Source organism: Melanerpes formicivorus, unplaced genomic scaffold, assembly GCF_026170545.1.
Source record: "Melanerpes formicivorus ecotype bairdi unplaced genomic scaffold, bMelFor1.0.p_v2 SCAF_116, whole genome shotgun sequence".
Taxonomy (NCBI): domain Eukaryota; kingdom Metazoa; phylum Chordata; class Aves; order Piciformes; family Picidae; genus Melanerpes; species Melanerpes formicivorus.
Window position 1 is genome coordinate 638,115 of NW_027142468.1, and position 19,196 is coordinate 657,310.

The 19,196-nt window shown below is 60.6% G+C and overlaps 1 protein-coding gene across 1 annotated transcript in view; it reads left to right on the forward strand.

Moving 5' to 3' along the window:
- Positions 1-19,196, forward strand: part of LOC137456115 (hydrocephalus-inducing protein homolog) — a 65,920-nt gene that overhangs the window by 4,980 nt on the left and 41,744 nt on the right. The window contains exons 5-18 of the mRNA XM_068167421.1: positions 63-187; positions 871-1,069; positions 2,404-2,569; positions 3,939-4,038; positions 5,858-5,976; positions 7,180-7,403; positions 7,530-7,597; positions 8,719-8,954; positions 9,749-9,849; positions 10,587-10,722; positions 12,744-12,908; positions 13,848-14,000; positions 15,512-15,750; positions 17,647-17,902. Coding sequence (XP_068023522.1) covers positions 63-187; positions 871-1,069; positions 2,404-2,569; positions 3,939-4,038; positions 5,858-5,976; positions 7,180-7,403; positions 7,530-7,597; positions 8,719-8,954; positions 9,749-9,849; positions 10,587-10,722; positions 12,744-12,908; positions 13,848-14,000; positions 15,512-15,750; positions 17,647-17,902 — 2,287 coding nt within the window. The remainder of the gene's footprint in view (positions 1-62; positions 188-870; positions 1,070-2,403; positions 2,570-3,938; positions 4,039-5,857; positions 5,977-7,179; positions 7,404-7,529; positions 7,598-8,718; positions 8,955-9,748; positions 9,850-10,586; positions 10,723-12,743; positions 12,909-13,847; positions 14,001-15,511; positions 15,751-17,646; positions 17,903-19,196) is intronic.

A 19,196-nucleotide genomic window follows, 5' to 3' on the forward strand; every position in this document is an offset into this window, starting at 1 on the left:
CCTGCAGCAGGGCTGTGGTGCCCAGGTCTCTGCAGCAGCCCTGCTGTGTCTCTCTCTTGCAGCCCATTCTCTGCTGAGCCCTGTGTGGGAGCTCTGGGGGTCGGTGCTGCTGTGCAGGTGGCTGTGGAGTTCCTGCCGCTGCGGACCGGGGAGCACCGCGGGGTCCTGAGCCTGCACTGGGACTCAGGTCAGTGCTGGGCACTGCCTGCCTGCACTCTGTGTCCCTGGCTGCCCACTGCAGAGCCTGAGCTTTGGTTCCCAGCCAGTGCTGGGCCTGAGGGCTGACAGGAGGAGGGCAGGGCTCTGTCAGACGCTGTGGTGCCCAGGGCCTCTGGCACTCCTCTGTCCCCTGCTCTGCTTCTCCCTTGCCTTGCCTCAGAGCCTTTTGCTGCACTCTCCTCTCCCCATCTCCATCCCACACCTCCCAGCTTCAGGACTAAAAGGCTCTTGGGCTCGGGCAGGAAGTGCTCACTGCCTCCTTGGAGAGGTGTCAAACTCCTCCTGGGGTGGGAGAAGCCAAGAGCAGGCCCCAGGAGAAGTGTCAGCCTCAGCAGGCCCTTGAGGAGGAAGTGGGGAGCGGAGCTGGGACCTCCAAATGCTGCCCACAGGCTTGGCTCAGCAGAGCTGATGCTGAAGCAGAGCCTTGCTCACAGGTGCCCTCGGGGTGTGTTGTCTCTGCCTGCAGCAGAGCTTTGCTTTGTCCCTGTTGCTGCCCCTGGCTCCTGGGCAGCCTGATGTGCTCCCTGGGTGCTGCTGTGGTGCTGCAGCCCTGCAGTGAGCACTGGAGCTCTCTGGGGCTGGCAGAAAGGATCCAAATGCTGCTGTAGCTTGCAAGTGAGATGAGCAAGACTCCCCTCTGCTTTCCTGCAGGAGAAGATATTCACAGCAGCCTCAGTGGCACAGCTGTGGATGTGAACATCAGGCTGGACAGGAGCTCCTTGAGCATGGAGCAGACCTACCTGTCGCTGAGCAGCCGCAGCACCCTGCTCATCCACAACAGCAGCAGTGTGAGAGCTCACTTCCAGTGGAAGGCTGCTGCTAGTCAGGAGGAGGAGGAGCAGCAGCAGAGGTGGGTTGGAAAGCTGCACTGCAGGCAGATCCCTCTCCAAGGGTGACACTCAAGTGTGGCCTCCAGGGCTCTGGGTGCTTTGCAGTGGTTGAGGCCAGGAAAGCCCCCACAGCACCAAGGCCTGGATCCCTGGGCTTTGGGGTACTGGAGCTCAGCACTTCCCTTCCCAGCTGCATCCACACTCCAGCTGAGGATGGTGTCTTGGGGAGGAACTGCAGGGCCTGGATTTCCTCAGAGAGCAAACTGACTTGTGGGGGCCACAAAGCACTGAGGCCCAGAGATCTCTGGGCTCCAGAGGGACCATGAGGCTGAGGCAAGGCTCAGTGCTGGGCTGCACTGAGTAGCAGCACTGAGCACAGCTGCATGCAGCACAACTCTGCTGCTACTCGCTGCAGCTTCTCCTGCTGCAGCTGGCACAAGCTGGCAGGCTCCTTTCCCAGCCCTGTGCGGGGCAGAGTGCTTCAGGGGCCCAGAAGGTTGAGGCTATCCTGCTGCAGGCTGTTAACTGCCTGCTGGTGTCCCAGTTTCCAGCACCAGGAGCTATTTCCACCCTGCCTTGGAGGCTGAGCAGAGCTGGGAGGTGGAGGGTTCTGCAGGGAGGGTGGAGCAAGGCAGGACTTAGAAGTCCAGTTGAGTTTCAGCACCTGTGTCTTTGTGGTGGTGGGAGATGGGGCAGGCTCTCCAAAGGCTGCCTGTGGTGAAGCTTGGAAATTGCCACCTCAGGCAGCAGAGGAAGAGCTGGAGCCCAGGGGCTGAGCTGGAAAGCACACTGCAAAGCCTGGGGGATCCCGGGAAGCCTTGGGTGACTTTCCAGCCCCAGGTGCATGGAGGGATCTGGAGTTAGTCTGAAGCCACAGCTGGGGAGGAAAGTGCCTTCAGCTGGAGTGCTCTTCAGGGGCTTCTGAGCAAGTCAAGTTCAGTGTGGTTGGGCCAGGCAGGCCCTAGAGGCCAGCCCCAGGTTCCCCTCGCTCAGTGCTTTTCCTTGCCCAGTGTGTGGCTGCTGTGCAAGCTGAGGCTGTGCAAAGAGCAGCCCTGAGCAGCTCCAGGGGAGGAAGAGCCACTCGAGGCTGTTGTTGGAGCCTCCATCAGCTGTGGCAGTGGCTGTGAAGCAGGAAGGCTCCCGGGGGGCTGCTGCCTTTCACAAAGCTCTTCCGAGCTTGCAAGCAGGGAGTGCGAGTGGCCAGGGAAGAGGCAGGGATCGTGGGCTGGGAGCCGGGGGCTCGGGGGCAGCCCCTTGCTGTGCCGCTGCTGTGCCTCCCCGAGCGCTTCTGCCAGAGCCTCTGCAGAGCTGCTGGTGATGCCCTTGTCTGCTGGGCTTTGTCTCTGGGCTGCAGGCTGTGGGGGCAGTTCAAGCCGCGTCCCCCCCTGGAGCCCAGGAAGCAGCCTGCGCCCCAGGGACGCCGTTCCCGGCTCCCCCGCATCTTCCAGCAGCAGAGGGCGAAGGCGCAAGGAGAGTCCCTGCTGTGCCGCTCTGAGGAGATCTTCACCATCGAGCCGCTGGTGAGCCGCAGCTGAGAGCCCTCCTTCCTCCTCCTCCTCCTCCTCCTCCTCCTCCTCCCTGGGGAGGTCCCTTGGCAGATCCTGCCCCCAGCTCCCGCAGAGGGAGTGGAGCTGGCAGGGCTTGGTGCACAAAGCCTTGGTGAGCTGCAGGGCCCTGGCAGGCAGCGAGAGCCTGCTGGCAGCTGAGCAAAAGAAGGGCACTGCCTCGGTGTCCTTCCAGCCCTCAGAGGGCTCTGCGGTGTTAGCTGCAAGGACATCCCCTCCGTGTGGCTCGGGGGCTGCCCAGAGGCTGTTAGAGCACTGCAGGTCCCAAACCACCTGAAGAAGGGAAGGAGAGGAGGCAAAGGGCAGCTGAGTTATGGCAATAGCAATCCCCTCCTGGAAGCCGGGCTTCCACCAGCTCTGAGTCTCCCTGCCAGTGTCACCTGTGAGCCTGGGCCCCAGGCTGGCAGGTTGAAAGGGGCTCTGGGAGTTGTGGTGCCCCTAGGTACAGAGAAGGGCTTGCTGCTGGTTCTGGGAGCCCAAGGCCACATCCTGCCACCAACCAGAGCCCTGACTCGGAGGGAGAGCATGGTCTGAGCTGGAGAATGCTGCTGTCTGAGCAGCATCTCATCTGGGAGTAAAGCCTGCAGGAATCCCAACCTCTTCTTTCTATGCAGAGAGGTGAAATGAGTGTGAAGGAAGGGCTCAGCTGCTCTTGCTGCTTCCTCCTGGAGCCCATGGAAGGCTGAGAGCCAGCAGCAGCAGCACCACTGCGCTGTCCCAGCACAGCAGCTGGCAGCAGCAGGATGGGAGCAGGAGGTTGTGGCAGAGCAGTAGGGATGTTGGAGGCAGTGGGAGGTGAGCAGCATCCTGTGGTGTGTCAGAGCTGCTTTGGGAGTGTGTTGGGGGCTCCTGCTTGGTGACAGCTGCACTGTGTCTCCACAAGCAGCTGAACCTGCTCTCCAGCTTGTGAGGGGCAGCAGTCTGGCTGCCCACAGCACTGAGTCCTGGTGCTCCTGGTAATGATGGAGGGACACCAAGTGCAGCCTGGCCTCAAGCCTTGGGAGTGGAAACCTTTCCTCACTGGCTCTGGGGATGTGCCACACTGTGCTCTAGGACTGACTTAGAAGTGGGCTGCTCCATGGCTCTCTGCCCTTCTGCCCTGTCCAGCCTTCTCAGTCTCTTGGTTTCCCAGGCTTCCCTCCCCTCTGGAGCAGGTTCCCTTGCAGAGCTCTGCCTGTGCCTGTCTCTCCTCCCCCAGCCCAGCACATGTGGTGCTTGCTCCTCGCTCTCCCTTGGTGCTCTGAAGAAGGGCTGCAGGGCTGTGGCTGCAAACATGAGCTGGAAGCTTTGGTGATCAATGGTTTGCTGCCATCCTCTCTTCTAGGAGGGAGAGGTGTGGCCAAACTCCTCAGCTGAGATCCAGGTGACCTTTAAGCCCCAGGCAGCCAGAGTCTATGAAGCCAAGTTCTACTGTGACATCTCAGGTACAGCTCCATTCTGCTGCTCTCTGCCCCAGGCTGCAGGCCAGGCACAAGCAACCTTCCAGCCCCCTGGCTCCTGCTCGAGTTGCTAGGAAGGGTCAGTGGCCAACAGGACCCGTGCCTGCTGTCCCTGTGGCTCCCAGCTGCTCTGCTGTCCAAGGCCAGGGCTCAGGACACTGCCTCTGGACCACTGAGTCCAGAACATGTGAGGCAGGGAAGGGCTCAGGTTTCCTGCCATGGGTTTGCCAGCCTTTGCTCTGCTGGGAGGTGTCTGTGAAGGCCAAGGAGCTACAGAACACAGCAGCCCCTAAGCCCCTCCAGCCTGTTTCCCTCCAAGAGGAGTCCTCATAGCCTGGAGGCATCCTGGGGCTCCTGAGGTGGTAGGAGCTGAGTTCCAGAGTGCTGCCAGCCCCTGGATCTCCTCCCACTGGTCAGCTACTGCCAGCCCTTAGGTGGGGAACCCTGCTGAATGCAGGGTGCCCTCCAAAGGAGCATCTCTGGCCAGCAGGTGCTTCTCCCTGCCTGGGAAGTGTCTCCTGGCAGCTCTGAGGCTGTGCTTCCCCTGGGTGGCGTTGCTCAGGGCTTGCTCTGCTCAGCAGGAGCTCTCTCCCTGGCAAGCTGAGCCCCAGCAGCCTGCTGGATGAGCTCTGTGCCGCTGCTGTCTCCCTGCAGGGTGCTCAGGCTGTTGGTGGCAGCAGCCAGCACTGCCCCCTGAGTGACACCAGCTCTGCCCTTCCAGAGGTGGTGGCTGTGCTGTGCTAGCCCAGGGCAGGGAGTGCTTGTAGCCAGGTTCAGGCTTCCTTGTCCTTCCTCTCCATCTCTGCAGGGTGCTGCTCAGGCTGTGTCTCAAGGGTGGGAGCTCGCTGCCAGGCTTTCTCCACGGAATCTGATGGGTGTCCTCACCTCCAGAGCTCATGGAGGTCCAGCAGCCCAGCTCCCACTCTTGGAGGGTGCTGAAAGCACCAACCCTGCTCTGCTGCTTTGTTGATTTCCTTCCTGCCCCAAGCCAAGGGACACAGATGCCAGGGAACAGCTTTTGACTTGCCCAGGAATTGGGCCTGGTTCCCTTGGCCAGTGCCACCTCCAGTGTGAGCCCAGGGCTTGTGTTCCCAAAATGTCTTCCTGCCCCAGCTGCACTTGTCAGAGCTGGGCAAGGCAATTCTTGCTTCACAAAGTTGCCAGTGCTGAGCTGCTGGCTCTGGGCTTTCTGCTCTGCTGAGGGAGATGTCCATCCCTCTACAGCAGGGGTGGATCTCCAGGGCTTGTGCCAGGAGAGGTTTTGCATTGCAGAGCAATAAGAGAGCTACTTGCACACAGCCCTTGAGCTGCTCTGGGGCTCCAGGAGGCAGAGCTGAGCAAATGCTCTGTCTTGGGAGAGAGAAGCCTGCTCTTGACAGACCCTGCTGGGCCTTCAGGAGAGCTTCACTTCTTGCAGCCATTCTGTGGCAGATGAGCATTCCAAAGCAGCGGGTCCCCTGTGCTGCCAGGGTGGAAACTGTCCCAGAATCAAGGTCCCTGTGAGTTGAAAGAAACCAAGGAGTCAATTAATTTTGCTCCTTGATTCCTCCAAGCCCCTTGGCTGACCTCCTCAGACCTTGAGCATGTTTGACACTGAGGGTGGTGAGAGCCTGGCCCCAGTTGCCCAGGGAGGGGTAGGTGCCCCACTGCTGGAACCCCTTCAGGTCAGGTTGCTTGGGGCTCAGAGCCAGCTGCTGTGCCTGCAGCTGTTCTGCTGAGTGCTGCTGCTTGGGCTGGCTGCCCTTGGAAGGTCCCTTCCCACCTCAGGGCCTCAAGGAGTCATCCAATGGAACTCTCTCCCCAGGCCGTGAGGCCAGGCTGCCTCTGCACATCCAAGGGGAAGGCCGAGGGCCCTGGCTCTGCTTCAGCCTTGAGCAGCTGGACCTTGGGCAGGTGTTGGTTGGCTCCAGCAGCAAGTCTGAGGTGAGCAGCAGGGGCTGGCAGGGCTTGGGGGGAAGTCCTACTATGGAGACAGGCTGTGGGAGCTGGGGCTGTTCAGGCTGGGGAAGAGAAGGCTCCAGGGAGAGCTCAGAGCAGCCTTCCAGGAGCTGAAGTAGCTCCAGGAGAGCTGGGGAGGGACTTTGGCCAAGGGCTGGGGCAGAGGAGGAGAGGGAATGGGGTGAAGCTTGAGGAGGGCAGCTTGAGACTGGAAACTAGGAAGATTCTTTAGAGTGAGAGGAGGGAGAGCCTGGCACAGGCTGCCCAGGGAGGCTGTGGCTGCCCCCTCCCTGGAAGTGTTCAGGAGCAGGCTGGATGAGGCCTGGAGCAGCCTGGGCTGGTGGGAGGGGTCTCTGCCTATGGGGGGGGTTGGAACTGGATGAGCTGGAAGGTCCCTTCCAACCAACCCATTCCAGGATCCATTCTATGAAGTCCTGGCTGCTTGGCATCAAACCCCCAAAGGCTGAACTTCCCTTTGGCTTCTGCCAAGCAGCAGCAGGCAGCATCCTCTGCCTTTGCCAGCTGTCAGCTTGTGCTGCTCTGGGCTGGACCTGCAGGCCAAAAGTCCAAATGGAAACCGATTGAGATTCCCTCCCCCTGTCCCTTTCCTGGTAAGGTAAAGCAAATCAGGCAGGAGAAAGGAGAGGTAAGATCAGGGAAAAAATGGTCTGGAATCTGTTTGGAAGTGAAAAAAGGTAATTTTATCTATCTCTATGTATCAGTAACAGGGCAGGTTCCAAAGGGATAGGGTGAAGGGCAGGGGGCAAAGCATCCAAAGGCAGCCCCAGCTGGCACTGGATTCCCTTGGTGCCAGTGGCTGCAGCTCTTCAGGAGGTGTGGATGCAGCAGGGAGCAGCAGGGGGGGGATGCAGCAGCCCTGGGGAGCCTTCTGTGCAGCAGTGGCTGTGCAGGGGAAAGAGAGAGCAGGAGCAGAGCTCTGCCCTGCCTAGCAAGGCTTGCTGGGCAGGGAGGGGCAGTGGCATAGAGCCCCTTGGAGCCAGGGGACCCCTCCTCCTGGGAGGGGGAAAGCCAAGTCTCTCTCTGCCCAGCCAGAGCAGCTGGGGCTGGGCTCTTTTCAGCCCCCATCAAGGGGGGTGTAACCCTGCAGGGAGGTGCTTGGGCAGGACACAAATCAGCCTCCTGGAAGGAAAGAAAGTTCCTTAGGGGTTTCCATTGGCTGTCTTGCAGGTGATCCTGCACAACAAAGGAGCCATCCATGCCTCCTTCAGCTTGGTCCCTCCAACTACAGCTCTGGGCCCCTGCTTCAGCTTCTCCCCCTGTCAGGGCCTTCTCTTGCCAGATGAGTTCCAAGTCATCCAGGTCTGCTTCTGTCCCCCTGTCCTGGGGCACTTCACAGAGGAATTCAGGTTCAGTGTGGAAGGATGCCCTGAGCCTGTGACCTTGACTGTCAGGTGAGAGGCTGAGTGCAGCCCCCTGTGCTGTGAGAGCAGCTTTGCAGCCTGCCAGCAGCAGTGCAAGCTGCAGGCTCTGCAGTGCTCTGCAGCCAAGCCAAGGCCTCCTCTGCTGTGTCCCCCCAGGGGCTGTGTCTCTGCACCCCCTCTGCGCTTCGATGTCCCTTGCCTGCGCTTCGGGGACGTCTCCTATGGTGAGTGTGGCCTGGCCTTGGAGCACAGCCCGAGGGCTCTGCAGCCCCAGAGTGCAGCCTCAGAGCCTCCAGCACTGGTGGCCCTCCAGAGCAGCCTTCAGGAGGTTCAAGCAGGGCTGCAGGCTGCCTGGGCAGGGCTTTGCCATCCTGAGGGCACAGAGGCCCAAAGGACTGGCAGAGCAGGGTCTTGTGGGGTCCCTGATGCTCTGATCAGCCCCAGGCTGCCAGTCCTTGGCAGCAGGATGGCTGTGAGAGCCCCAGCAGGGCCCAGGGGCTGGGACTGCAGGAGGAGGGAGTTGAAGCTCTGGCCCAGCCCATAGCTGCTGGGGGTCAATGTTGCCAGGCTTGGAGACCATTTCCCCCCTGAGCTGCAGGGTGAGATGTTGCTTGGTGCTGGGAGGGCCACTGGTTGTCAGTGCCAGGGAATGTGGCCAAGAAACAGCTCTGCCTCAGGCCCTGGTGTGCTCAGAGCCCTGGGCTCCTTCTCCTTGCCCAGCAGAGGCCCAGCTCTGCTGCCTGAGCACTGAGCTGCAGGTTCTGCTGCTTCAGCTCAGGCTCCCAGAAGGCTTTTCCCTGAGGGGCTCTCAGCTCTGCCTGGGAAGCCAGTTCTGGGCTGACTGAAGAGCTGTGCTCAGCCTGGCCAGGATGCCTCTCTGTTTTCCTCCTGCTGAGGGACTTGGCTAAGAGAAGTGCTGGCCTTTGCTGAGCTGCAGCCTCCCCTCCCTCCATCCCTGCCCTGTCTCTTGGCTTCCTTGTGAGCAGACAAAGCCAGAGGGATGCCAGCAGGCAGCAGCCTGGGATCCAAGAGGAGAAGAGTCCTCTCCAGCTGCTGGCCTGGAGAAGGCCTTTGCAGCTGCAGGCTCCTGGTGCTTGCTGTGCCCTGCTGGCCACCCTCTGCTGAGAGCAGCCTTGGCCTTCTTGGCCAGGAGGGCCCCTGGCTGCCCGATGGGGAACTTGTTGTCCCCCAGCAGTGCCAGCACAGAGCTGCTTGGCTTCCGCGGCAGCTGCAGCTCAGAGGGAAGAGAGCCAGAGGCCAAGGGCAGCCTGAGCATGTCAGGAGATTGCCTGCAGGAGGCAGAGGAGCTGTGTGCAGAGGTGCAGAGCTGTGTCCTTTCTCCTAGGCTTCCCTCACAGCCTGTTCTGTCGCCTGACCAACACCTCCCTGGTGCCTGTGGCCTTCACCCTCCGTGTGCCCGGGGACGGTGTGGCAGAGCCCAGCGTGCCCAGCACTGCCCAGGTGCTGGACAACTCTCTGCCCTCCTGGAAGAAGAGAGCCAGGAGGTGCCTCAGGCCCTGTGAGTTCACCATCAGCCCTGGCAGAGGCACCATCCCTGCCCTGAGCTTCCAGGACATCCAGGTAGGGAGCAGTGGGGCCAGAGGGGCTTCAGCAGCTGGGGCTGAGGCTGCCCTGCTCTGGGAGAGGGCTTCAGTGCTGCTGGCTGGGAGGGGGAGGCCAGGCAGAGCCCTGCAGCAGGGCTGGGCTGTTGGGAGCTGTGCTGCTCTGGGACTTGCCTTTGGAGCAGCCTTTGGAGCCTGCAGGCAGAAGCTGCAGCTCCTGCCCCCCAGGCTCCAGGCCAGAAGCCACTGCTGAGGCTTTCAGAGCTGCTTAGGCTGATTCCTTGGCCTGCAGCTGGGCAGAGGAAGGCTGAGGGCAGCAGGAGGCTGTTGCAGGGAGAGATGTGGCTGGAGGAAGCAGTTAGCTTCTCTGCCTGCTCTTCTTCCTCCTGTGCTGTGGGCAGGATGAGTTGGATTCCCTGCAGTGCTCTGCAGGGGGACTGCAGAAGCTGTGGTGGCTGTGAGCTGAGCAGGTTCTGCTGGGCCAAGCTTCTGCAGCAGCTTCCCCCTGCACAGCTGGAGTGGTTCTGCTGGAGGCAGCAGCTCTGCCCTGCACTGCTGCTGTTCCCTGGCCATGCAGTGCTGAGTGGCAGCTGGCCCTGCTGGGGCCTGCATTCCTCTCACCCATGGCCTGGGAGCTGCCACAGGCACTTCTGCAAGCAGCTCTTGCCAGCAGCCTTGTGGTGCTGCCAGGGCCTGTGCTCTGCAGATGGAGCAGCACCAGGGCCAAGGCCTCCCTTGCTTCCCATGGCCTGGGAATGGAAAGGCAGCAGCTGTGGGGGTGCTGAAGTGTTTGGGGCTTTGCTCTCCCCCCAGGTCACCCTGTGCTCCAACACCCAGGGCTTGTATGAGCTGGCTCTGGTGGTGGATGTGGATGGTGTGGGCCAGGAGCTGCTGGCACTGCCCCTCACAGCCAGGTACCAGCACTTTCCTTGCAGGGTCTCTTGGTGCATCCAGCCCCTTGCATGTGGTTTGCTGGCTCCAGCTCCACAGGAGGAGCCTTGCATCATGAGCTGGTTCTGCCCAGGCAGAGCTGGGAGCAGCAGGGCTTGCAGGCAGCCCCCTGGAGGAGCATCATCCCAGAATGGCCAGGCCTGGCCCTGAGCCTTTTCCTAAAGGACACAGCAATTCTATGGCTGCTTGGCACTGCCCCTCCCCTGGCACAGCCTGGGGCCATTTCTCTTGTGCTGTCACTCGTTCCTGGGGAGCAGAGCCCAAGCCCCAGCTGGCTCCAGCCTCCTTTCAGGGACATGTGGAGAGCCAGGAGGGCTCTGCTCTGCCTCCTTTGCTGCAGGCTAAACGCCGCCAGTTGCTCCCAGCAGCTCTGCTCCTGCCCAGCCCTGTTCTCCAGACCCTTCCCCAGCTGTGTTGCCCTTCTCTGGACCCGCTCCAGCCCCTCAAGGCCCTTCTTGGAGGGGCCCTAAACTGCTGCCAGGATGTGAGGGGTGGCCTCAGCAGTGCTGAGCCCAGGGGGCCGATCCCTGCCCTGCTCCTGCTGGCCACGGGGTTGCTGATCCAGGCCAGGCTGCTGGTGGCAATTTGCAGCCACTCTGCTCTAGGCAGCTGTGTCCTGCTCCCTTCCATGCCACATGAGGGGTCAAGCAGCCTCTCCTCTGCCAGTGTCTCCATTGCCTCTGGCCCTCTCTCTGCCCAGGTGTGTGGTTCCTGCTCTGCGAGTGCCCAAGCCCGTGGTGACCTTCGGCCGCTGCTACCTGCAGCTCCCTGCCCAGCAGCTGCTGCCCCTGGTGAACGACAGCGACCTGCCAGGCTGCTATGCACTGCTGCCTCAGGTTGGCATCACCCCCACCCACCTCCTGCCCCCAGGGCTCAGCCAGGCTGTGCTGGGGAGAAAAGGCCTTTGGGAGAGAGAGACCTTGATGCTTTCCAGTCCATCCTACAGGTTTGCTGGGAACAGGAACCCACTGTCTTGGTCTGGAGAGGGAAAGAGCCTCAGTTCTTGTGAATATTCCTGTGTTAGGAAATTAGAGGCACAGAGGAGGCCAAAATAGCAACAGCTAGGCTATGTAGTACACAAATAAAGTGGATGGATCAGAAGGGGACAGAGAGAGAAAATAGGGAGAGAGAGAAGAGGAATTCTATTGGCACCCCCTCACCCGCCAAGACAGTTTGGGTCTGTGGAGGAAGGGTGCTGCAGCTTTGGCTGTAGAGGAGAGGTCATTGCTGTCCTCTGAGCAGCCTCTTCAGCTCCATGAGTTGTAGCAGGCACAACTTAGGACATGGAGAGAGGGTTCCTTTTGGTCTGCTTCTTCCAGGGTCTCTGTCATTTTCCCTCTCCTGGTATGCTCTCCGTTTTCCTTCAGAGCAGCATTGTCCTGCCTGCTGCCTTGGCCTCCTCCTGCCTTGGCCTCCTCCTGCCTTGCCCTCCTCCTGCCTTGGCCTCCTCCTGCCTTGGCCTCCTCCTGCCTTGGCCTCCTCCTGCCTTGGCCTCCTCCTGCCTTGGCCTCCTCCTGCCTTGGCCTCCTCCTGCCTTGGCCTCCTCCTGCCTTTCCCTCCTCCTGCCTTTCCCTCCTCCTGCCTTGGCCTCCTCCTGCCTTGGCCTCCTCCTGTCTTTCCCTCCTCCTGAGCCAGTAGTTGCTCAGATCTGTTGCACAGCTTTTCAGAGGTGTGTGTTCCAGAGAGCAGGGATAGCAGTGGCCTCTGCCCGTTTCCAGGACAGCTGCAGTCTGCTTATCTCTGCACCTTCCTGAGAGGCATCCCAGTGGCTGCTCCCAATACACATCAGCTATTGCCTGGGCAAGCAGCAAAGGTGATTTTACCTTTGTTGAGTCCCATCAAGAGAGCCAAGATTCAGTCTCTCTCAGCTGCCCAAATGTAAGCTCAGGAAGCAGGGAAATGGGAACCTTCCTGAGGATCAACTTTAGGCAGCAATTGAGACAAATGTAGGCAGCTCTTTGGGAAGCAGTTTGCGCTCTGGCTCTGGGGTGCTGTCATGCAGGAGAACTCAGAGGGTGGTGAGAAGCTGCTCTGCCAGCCCAAGCAGGGAGAGTTGTGAGTGCAGCAGCTTTGGGACCCCCTGAGGATGCTGAGGCCATCCAAGTCTTGCCTTTCATTCTGTGCCTTCCTGCCAGGGATTTCAAACTCTTTGGGAGTTGCTGCTGTGGACACCTTAAGGGTTGACATTTTTCTACAAGTTCCCTCTGCAGTAACCTTTGATTGCCAGGATCAACCCAGGCTGGAGAGCAGCCCTATGGAGAAGCCCCTGAGGATACTGAGGGCTGCCAAGCTGCTCCTGAGCTGGCATTGTGCAGTACCAGCCCAGAGCCAGCTGTGCCCTGGGCTGGTCCCCAGCAGTGGGCAGCAGGGGCAGGGAGGAGATTCTGCCCCTCTGCTGAGCCCCCCCTGCAGTGCTGGGGCAGCTCTGGAGTCCTCAGCACATTCAGGGACCGGCTGGAGGAGGCCACAGCAATGCTGGGAGGCCTGGAAGCCCTCTGCTGTGAGGCCAGGCTGGGAGAGTTGGGGCTGTTCAGCCTGGAGAGGAGAAGGCTCCAGGGAGAGCTTCTGGTGGCTTTTCAGAGCCTGTTGGGAGAGGGGATGGCTTGAACTAAGAGAGGGAGATGTAGACTGGATAAGAGGAAGACATTTTTTCACTCTGAGGGTGGTGAGAGCCTGCCCAGGGTGCCCAGGGAGGTGAGAGATGCCCCTCCCTGGAACCTTTCCAGGCCAGGCTGTCAGGGGTGCTGAGCAGTCTGCTCCAGTTGCAGCTGTCCCTGCTCAGTGCAGGGGGCTTGGACTGGAGGAGCTTGAAAGATCCCTTTCAGCCCAGCCCCTTCTGTGCCCCTGCCCCTTCCAGAAGCACCAGGAGGATGCTGCTGTGCTGTACTCCAGCCCCGTGCCCTGTGGGATCATTCAGCCTCACAGCTCCGTGGAGGTGCCACTGAGCCTGGAGGCCCAGGTGCCAGGAGAGCAGCACACTCCTGCCCGTGTGGCCGTCTTTGGGCGTGCAGGACACCCCCTGGTGAGTGCTGGAGGGGCCTGCTCCGTGCCACAGGGCTTGCTGGAGCCTGAGGTGTACAAGGCTTCTTGCAGGGCAAAGGGGGCTTGTACCACAGGGATCCCTGGCACTGGGTGAGGGGGAGAGGAGAGGCAGCGTGGTGCCCTCTGGGAGGGTGATCAGAGTGTGTGCCACAGCAGTGCACTGGGGACAGGGCAGATGGGGGAAGGAGCCAGCACTGTCCCTGCCTCTCCTCCTCTGCTCTTAGGAGAGGAGCAGCAACTGCTGCTTCCTTGGGGGTCTTGGGGAGGAGCAGCCAGGGACAGCCCAGAGTGCTGCTGAAGCAAAGGCTGGCTCTGGAATGAGTGAGAAGGTGCTGCAGCAAAGGCATCCAGGTGCCACCTCCAGTGCTCTTTGCTGCTTCTGCAAGAACACTGCTTTGGCTCAAGAGACCAAAAGGCTGCTGGAGTGCTGCCATCAGCTCTGTTCCTCAGGTGGTGCCAGGATTACCCCAGAGCACAAAGCAGAGCAGCAGCTTCCATGATCTCTCCTCTGCAGAGCCAGCTTGGTGCCAGCTAGGGCTGCTGGTCAAGGGGTAGCTTTGGGAGTGTTCCAAAAGCTGCTGCCCAAGCCTGGCTGTGCAGCAGCAGAAGCCAGGGAGAGTGGTTTGGGGCAAGGCTGAGCAGCAGCAGGGCTGGGAGCAGGCACAGGGCAGAGGAAGGAGAGCTGCTGGAGAGACTGCAGCCTGGGCAGGCTGCTTTCTTTCCCCCTGACAACAGCAGCTTGTGGCTTTCAGCTGGGGTCCCTCCAGAGCCCACCCTTGCTGCAGGCCTCCTGCTTCAGGCTTCCAACACTGCCAACTTCCAGCAGGCAGAGCTCTCCCCCATCCAGGAGCAGCCTCAGAGCTGTCTGACCCTTGCCAGCTTTCCCCATGGTGTTTTTCCTCTCTCCTCCCTGGAGCAGAAGGTCTCTTTGGTGAGCACTGGAGAGGGCCCAGTTGTCTCTGTGCAGCCCAGCCAGCTCGATTTTGGCAGCATCCAAGTTCTGCAGGAGGCCTCCCGGTGTCTGCAGCTCTGCAATCAGAGCCCCATCCCTGCAGCCTTCCAGGCAGAGGTGGTGAGTATCTGGAGAGGCTTCCAGTGGCAATGGCTGCTCTGTGGCCACCCGGGGCTCAGTTCTCCTCTGGAGCCTTTCCAGCTGGCTGCCTGAGAGAGCAAGCAAGATCTTCCACCCCCAGGTGGCCAGAGGAGCCTGGCTGTGGGGGCAGGTTCAGCTGGGGCAGCCCTCAGGAGCCCAGAGCTTGAGGAGATGTTTGAGCAGCAGTGAGCCTGGAGCCTGTTGCCAAGCTCTCCCTTTCCTTTGTGGAAGGTCTCTGGCTGTGAGAGTCATGGGTTTGGAGCTCTGGGATCACAGAATGCCTTGGGTTGGAAAAGACCTTTCAGATCCTCCAGGCCAAGCCTCAGCCCAGCACTGCCAGCTCAGCACTGAACCGTGGCCCTCAGCACCACAGCTCCAAGGCTTTGAAATCCCTCCAGGGATGGGGACTCTACCCCTGCCTAGGGCAGCCTGGGCCAGGCCTTGGCAGCCCTCAAGGGAAGGAATTGTTGCTCATGGCCACCCTCAACCTGCCCTGGTGCAACTGGAGGCCATTGCCTCTTGTCCTGTCGCTTGTACCTGGGAGGAGAGACTGAACCCCACCTGGCTCCAGCCTCCTTTCAGGGAGGTGTAGAGAGCCAGAAGGTCTCCCCTCAGCCTCCTTTTCTCCAGGCTGAGCAATGCCAGGTCCTTCAGCTTTGAACTGAGGACAGGGCTTTGAGCAAGCTGCTTTAGTTGGAGCTGTCCCTGCCCAGGTCAGGGGCTTGGAACTAGTTGAAGGTCCCTTCCATGCCAAAGCATTCTGTGACTCTCTGATCTTCTCCCTGGGATTTGCTGGAGGAAAGTCAACTTCTTGCAGCTTGTCAGTACTTCAAGAGGCCTCTAAGAAAGCTGGGGACAGACTGTTGACTAGGACTTGTAGTGAGAGGCCAAGAGGGCTAGTTGGAAACTCCAAGAGGGAGATTTCTAGCAGCTGTCCTGTGAGAGCTCAGGGCTGCCAGGCTGGAAACTCCAGCTGCCTTCCCCTGGCTCCTGCCCAATGCAATGTGCTTGGCTCGTGCCCAGCCTGCCAGCACATTGCTGCCTCCTGTTCCAAAGGGCAAAACCTCTCCAGGGATGCTGCAGGGTTTGGGCTGAGCAGGGCCTGTTGTCCCAAGCACAGCCCTGAAATGTGGAGCATGTCCCACTGCCCCCACGCTGGAGCCTTGGGAGCTGCAGATCTGCATGCCAGTGCATGTCCTGCTGGCCAGGGAGCACTCCCTGCAAGGAGGCTGGAGGAGGAAACAACCTTCTCTTGAGGCCGAGTGTCTCTGGGGCTGGTGAGGTGGTGGCTAATGAGGGGAGTCTGTGAGAGGAGGGTGGCACAGGGGGGGTGTCAGCTCCTGCAGAGGTGCTGCTTGCAGCCCCCCTAGCTCAGCTGCAGGCAAAGGAAGCCCTTCTGGTTTGTTGCCCTCACATCCTTGCTCCTCCAGCCCACAAGAGACCGAGGGCTGTGGCTCCTGGCCTCAGCTGGGCTCTGCCTTGTCTTGCAGTCTGGCAGAGGCTGGTGCTGGAGGGTTGAGCCCAGCCGAGGAGTGATCCCCCCCGAGGGCCAGGTGTCTGTGTCTGTCACAGCCCAGCTGGACGACACGGGGCAGTTCCAGGCCGAGGTGCAGCTGCTGGTGGAGCACAGCCGTGGCTACGGCATCCCCGTGCGGGCGCTCGGCGTCGGCAGCACCATCGTCCTCGACAGGCCCTTGGCTCCGCAGCTCAGCCTGGGCACTCGCTTCAGGTAGGTGTCCCTCAGCTCCTGCTGCTGCCGGGGGCTCAGCCAGGAGAAGCTCCTGGCTCTTCCAGGGCAGCCCCAGGGCTTCTTCAGGCTGAAGCCCAGCAGGAGCAGGGCAGGGCTTGTGCCCTGTGCTGGGCACCACTGAGGATACAGTCGGAGCCCTGGGCTCAGGTTTGGGCTCCTCGCTCCAGGAAGGGCAGTGAGGGGCTGGAGCGTGTCCAGGGAAGGGCAAGAAAGCTGGGGAAGGCTCTGGAGAACAGGGCTGGGGAGGAGCAGCTGAGGGAACTGGGGGTGAAGAGGAGGCTGAGGGGAGACCTCAGTGCTGTCTACAAGAGCCTGGAAGGAGGCTGGAGCCAGGTGGGGGTTGGGCTCTTCTCCCAAGGAACAAGGGATAGGAGGAGAGAAGATGGCCTCAGGTTGCTCCAGGGGAGGTTTAGGTTGGACATGAGGAACAAATTCTTCCCCTAAGGGACAAGGCCTGGCCCAGGCTGCCCAGGGCAGTGCTGGAGTCCCCATCCCTGGAGGGGTTTCCTGGAGCAAAGGGTGGCCATGTCTGCCCAGCTGCACTTGGGCTTTCTTTCCAGGAAGGAACTTCCATTCCCATGGGACATTCCCTTGGGTTTCTGTCTGGCTCTGGTTGTTCATCTCTGGCTGTGGCTCTGTTTCCTCAGCAGCCAGAGCTGGGCTGGCTGCCCTGCTCCTCTCAGCCACACTCCTGCTGATCCATGTTCTTAGGCTCAGTGCTCTGTCTCAAACACAACCCCAGCTGCTCTGGTCAGCAGAGGCTGATGAGGGTTGGATGCTTCCTAAAGGATGGAGGCATGGAAGGGATGCCAGGGCCCCCCACCAGCGAAGCCAGTGGTGCCCTGACCACCAGATAGGATCCTAGAATGGTTTGGTTTGGAAGGGATCATCTGGTTCCAACCCTCCTGCCACGGGCGGGCCCTGAGGAGTCCACACCCTGCAGCTCCCCGCTGGCATCTGCAGAGGAAGCCAACTGAGGCAGCAGCTGCCCAGGGGAAGCTGCAGTGGCCTGAAGCTGTTCCTCCATCTGCTTAGTATCACAGGATCAGTCAGGGTTGGAAAGGACCACAAGGATCATCCAGTTCCAACCCCCCTGCCATGGGCAGGGACACCCCACACTAGATCAGCCTGGCCAGAGCCTCATCCAGCCTGGCCTTAAACACCTCCAGGGACAGGGCCCCAACCACCTCCCTGCACAACCCATTCCAGGGCTTCACCACTCTCATGGGGAAGAACTTCCTCCTCCCCTCCAGCCTCAATCTCCCCACCTCCAGCTTCATTCCATTCCCCCTAGTCCTAGCACTGCCTGAGATCCTGAGCAGTCCCTCCCCAGCCTTCCTGTAGCCCCTTTCAGATCCTGGAAGGCCACAATGAGGTCACCTGGGAGCCTTCTCTTCTGCAGACTGAACAGCCCCAACTCCTTCAGTCTGTCCCCATAGGAGAGGTGCTCCAGCCCTCTGCTCATCCTCGTGGCCCTTCCCTGGACACCTTCCAGCACCTCCAGATCCCTCTTGTCATAGGGGCTTGCAGCCAGGTCAGGCCAGCTCAGGGTCTGATCCAGCCTGACCCTCAGGCAGCCCTTTGCTAAAACTCTGCTGAGTGTGAAGCAGCAGGGGCTGGTGCTGCTCTGCCCACAGCAGCTGAGAGGATGTGCTTCAGGAAGCTTTCCCTGGCTGGGCACAACCAGAGCTGCTGCTGGGTGGGGAGAAGCTCAGGGGTAGGCAAGGGCTGGCTCCCGCTGAAGGTTTGAGCTAGGTCAGCAGTTCAGAGGTGGTTCCATTGCCAGCTGTGTGGTCAGACAGCAGCAGCAGCAGCTGGGTGAGTGCTGGGCAGTAGCAGCTCTCCTGATCTTTTCCATCTCTGCTCCTCTTGCAGCCTGGCTCCCTGCTGTTACAGCTTCAGGGTCACCAACCGAGGCCGCCGCACCCAGCGGCTCCGCTGGACCGTGGGAGGTTGCTCCCCGCCTGGCCAGCACCGTTGGCTGCCTTCCCTCAGCAGCACCAAGGGCAAAGCTTCCTCCCAGGGCCCCCCTGCTGCCTGCCCTGTGTTTCAGCTTCGGCCCAAGAGGATGGAGCTGAGGCCAGGCCAAACGATGGAGGTGATGCTGGAAGGCTTCTCCAGCACTCCCCAGGTGAGGTCCCTCACAAGGGCTGAGCCTTCCCCATCAGATCACCTCCCCTGGGACTTGTCCTGCAGCCCCCTGGCACTGGCCTGAGAATGTGAGCAAGAGAGTGTTTGAAGGCCACAGGTTCCCCCTGGCAGAGTCCTCTGCTTTCCTTGCTGGCCACCATCAGTGGCTGGGGCTGCTCTGTGTTCCATCCTGCAGCACTTGCTGCTACCAAAGCAGGGGCTGAAGGCAGCTGCTGCTGTGGCAGGTGCCAAGGTGCCAGGTGCTGAGGCAGGAGGGAAGGGCAGAGAGAAGAAGTGACTCACAGCCTGGGAGCAGAGGCAGAAAGGAAGGCAGGAGGGCAGGTTTCCTGTGTCTGGGGGAAGCCAGCAGGGCAGGCAGTGGCTGGAGCTGCAGCATTTCTCCTCTGCAGACAAAGATGGGCAGAGGCCTTGTCTGGCACCAAGTGCTGGAGGAGAGGAAGGAGCCCAGTGCCAGCTCTGCTGATCAGGGATGTTCATCCCCATGGCACCACTGCAACTGGCAGCTTAACTTGCTTTCCTGGGAACAGTGACACTTGCCCCAGGCTCCCAGCCAGCCCTGCTGTGCCAAGGGCAGCCAGGTCTTGCCAGCACCCTTGGATGGGTCGCTGGGCCTCCTCCTGCCTGGAGCCTTCTGCCAGGGGAATGCAGCTCTGCAGAGGAGCTGCAGCCTGATGTGCACTGCTGAGCTCCAGCAGCACAGAGGTTGAAGTGGAGAGGGCTTGGACTGGATGACCTTGAATGGTCCCTGCCAAGCCAAGGCAAGCCATGAGATGATTCTCTGTGGAACAGCTCTAGAGGAAGCTCCTGCTGATGTTCATGTTTTGAAGGGTGTTCTAAAGGCTTGCCTCAAGAGTGGCTTGAAGAAGACTTCGTTGCTCACCTGGGTGGCTGTATTGGGGCTGTCCCCATGCAGTTCTGAGCCCAAAGGTTTTGCTGAGGAGGAGCAAAAGGCACCAAGCTGTTGAGTGCAGTGGTGAGAATGTCTCCCTGGAAAGCTGGCAGGGGCTCTGTGCAGCCAGCTGTGCCTGCCTGGCCCTGCAGTCAGAGCCAAGAGCTCTGGGAGGAGTTGGGTTGTGGTGCTGTAGCAGAGGAAAGAGCCAGCAGTGGAGAAGTGATCCCAGGAGCTGTCCAGAGCAAGGCTTGGCTGTGAGCCCATCCAGCTTGAGAGAGGACTTTGCTGGGACATGCAAGGCAGCTCTGTCCTGGGGAGGTCTCTTTCCAAAGCAGCTCTGGGAAGGAGGGCAGGAGGCATCCTAGTGGGGAGTGATCCCTCC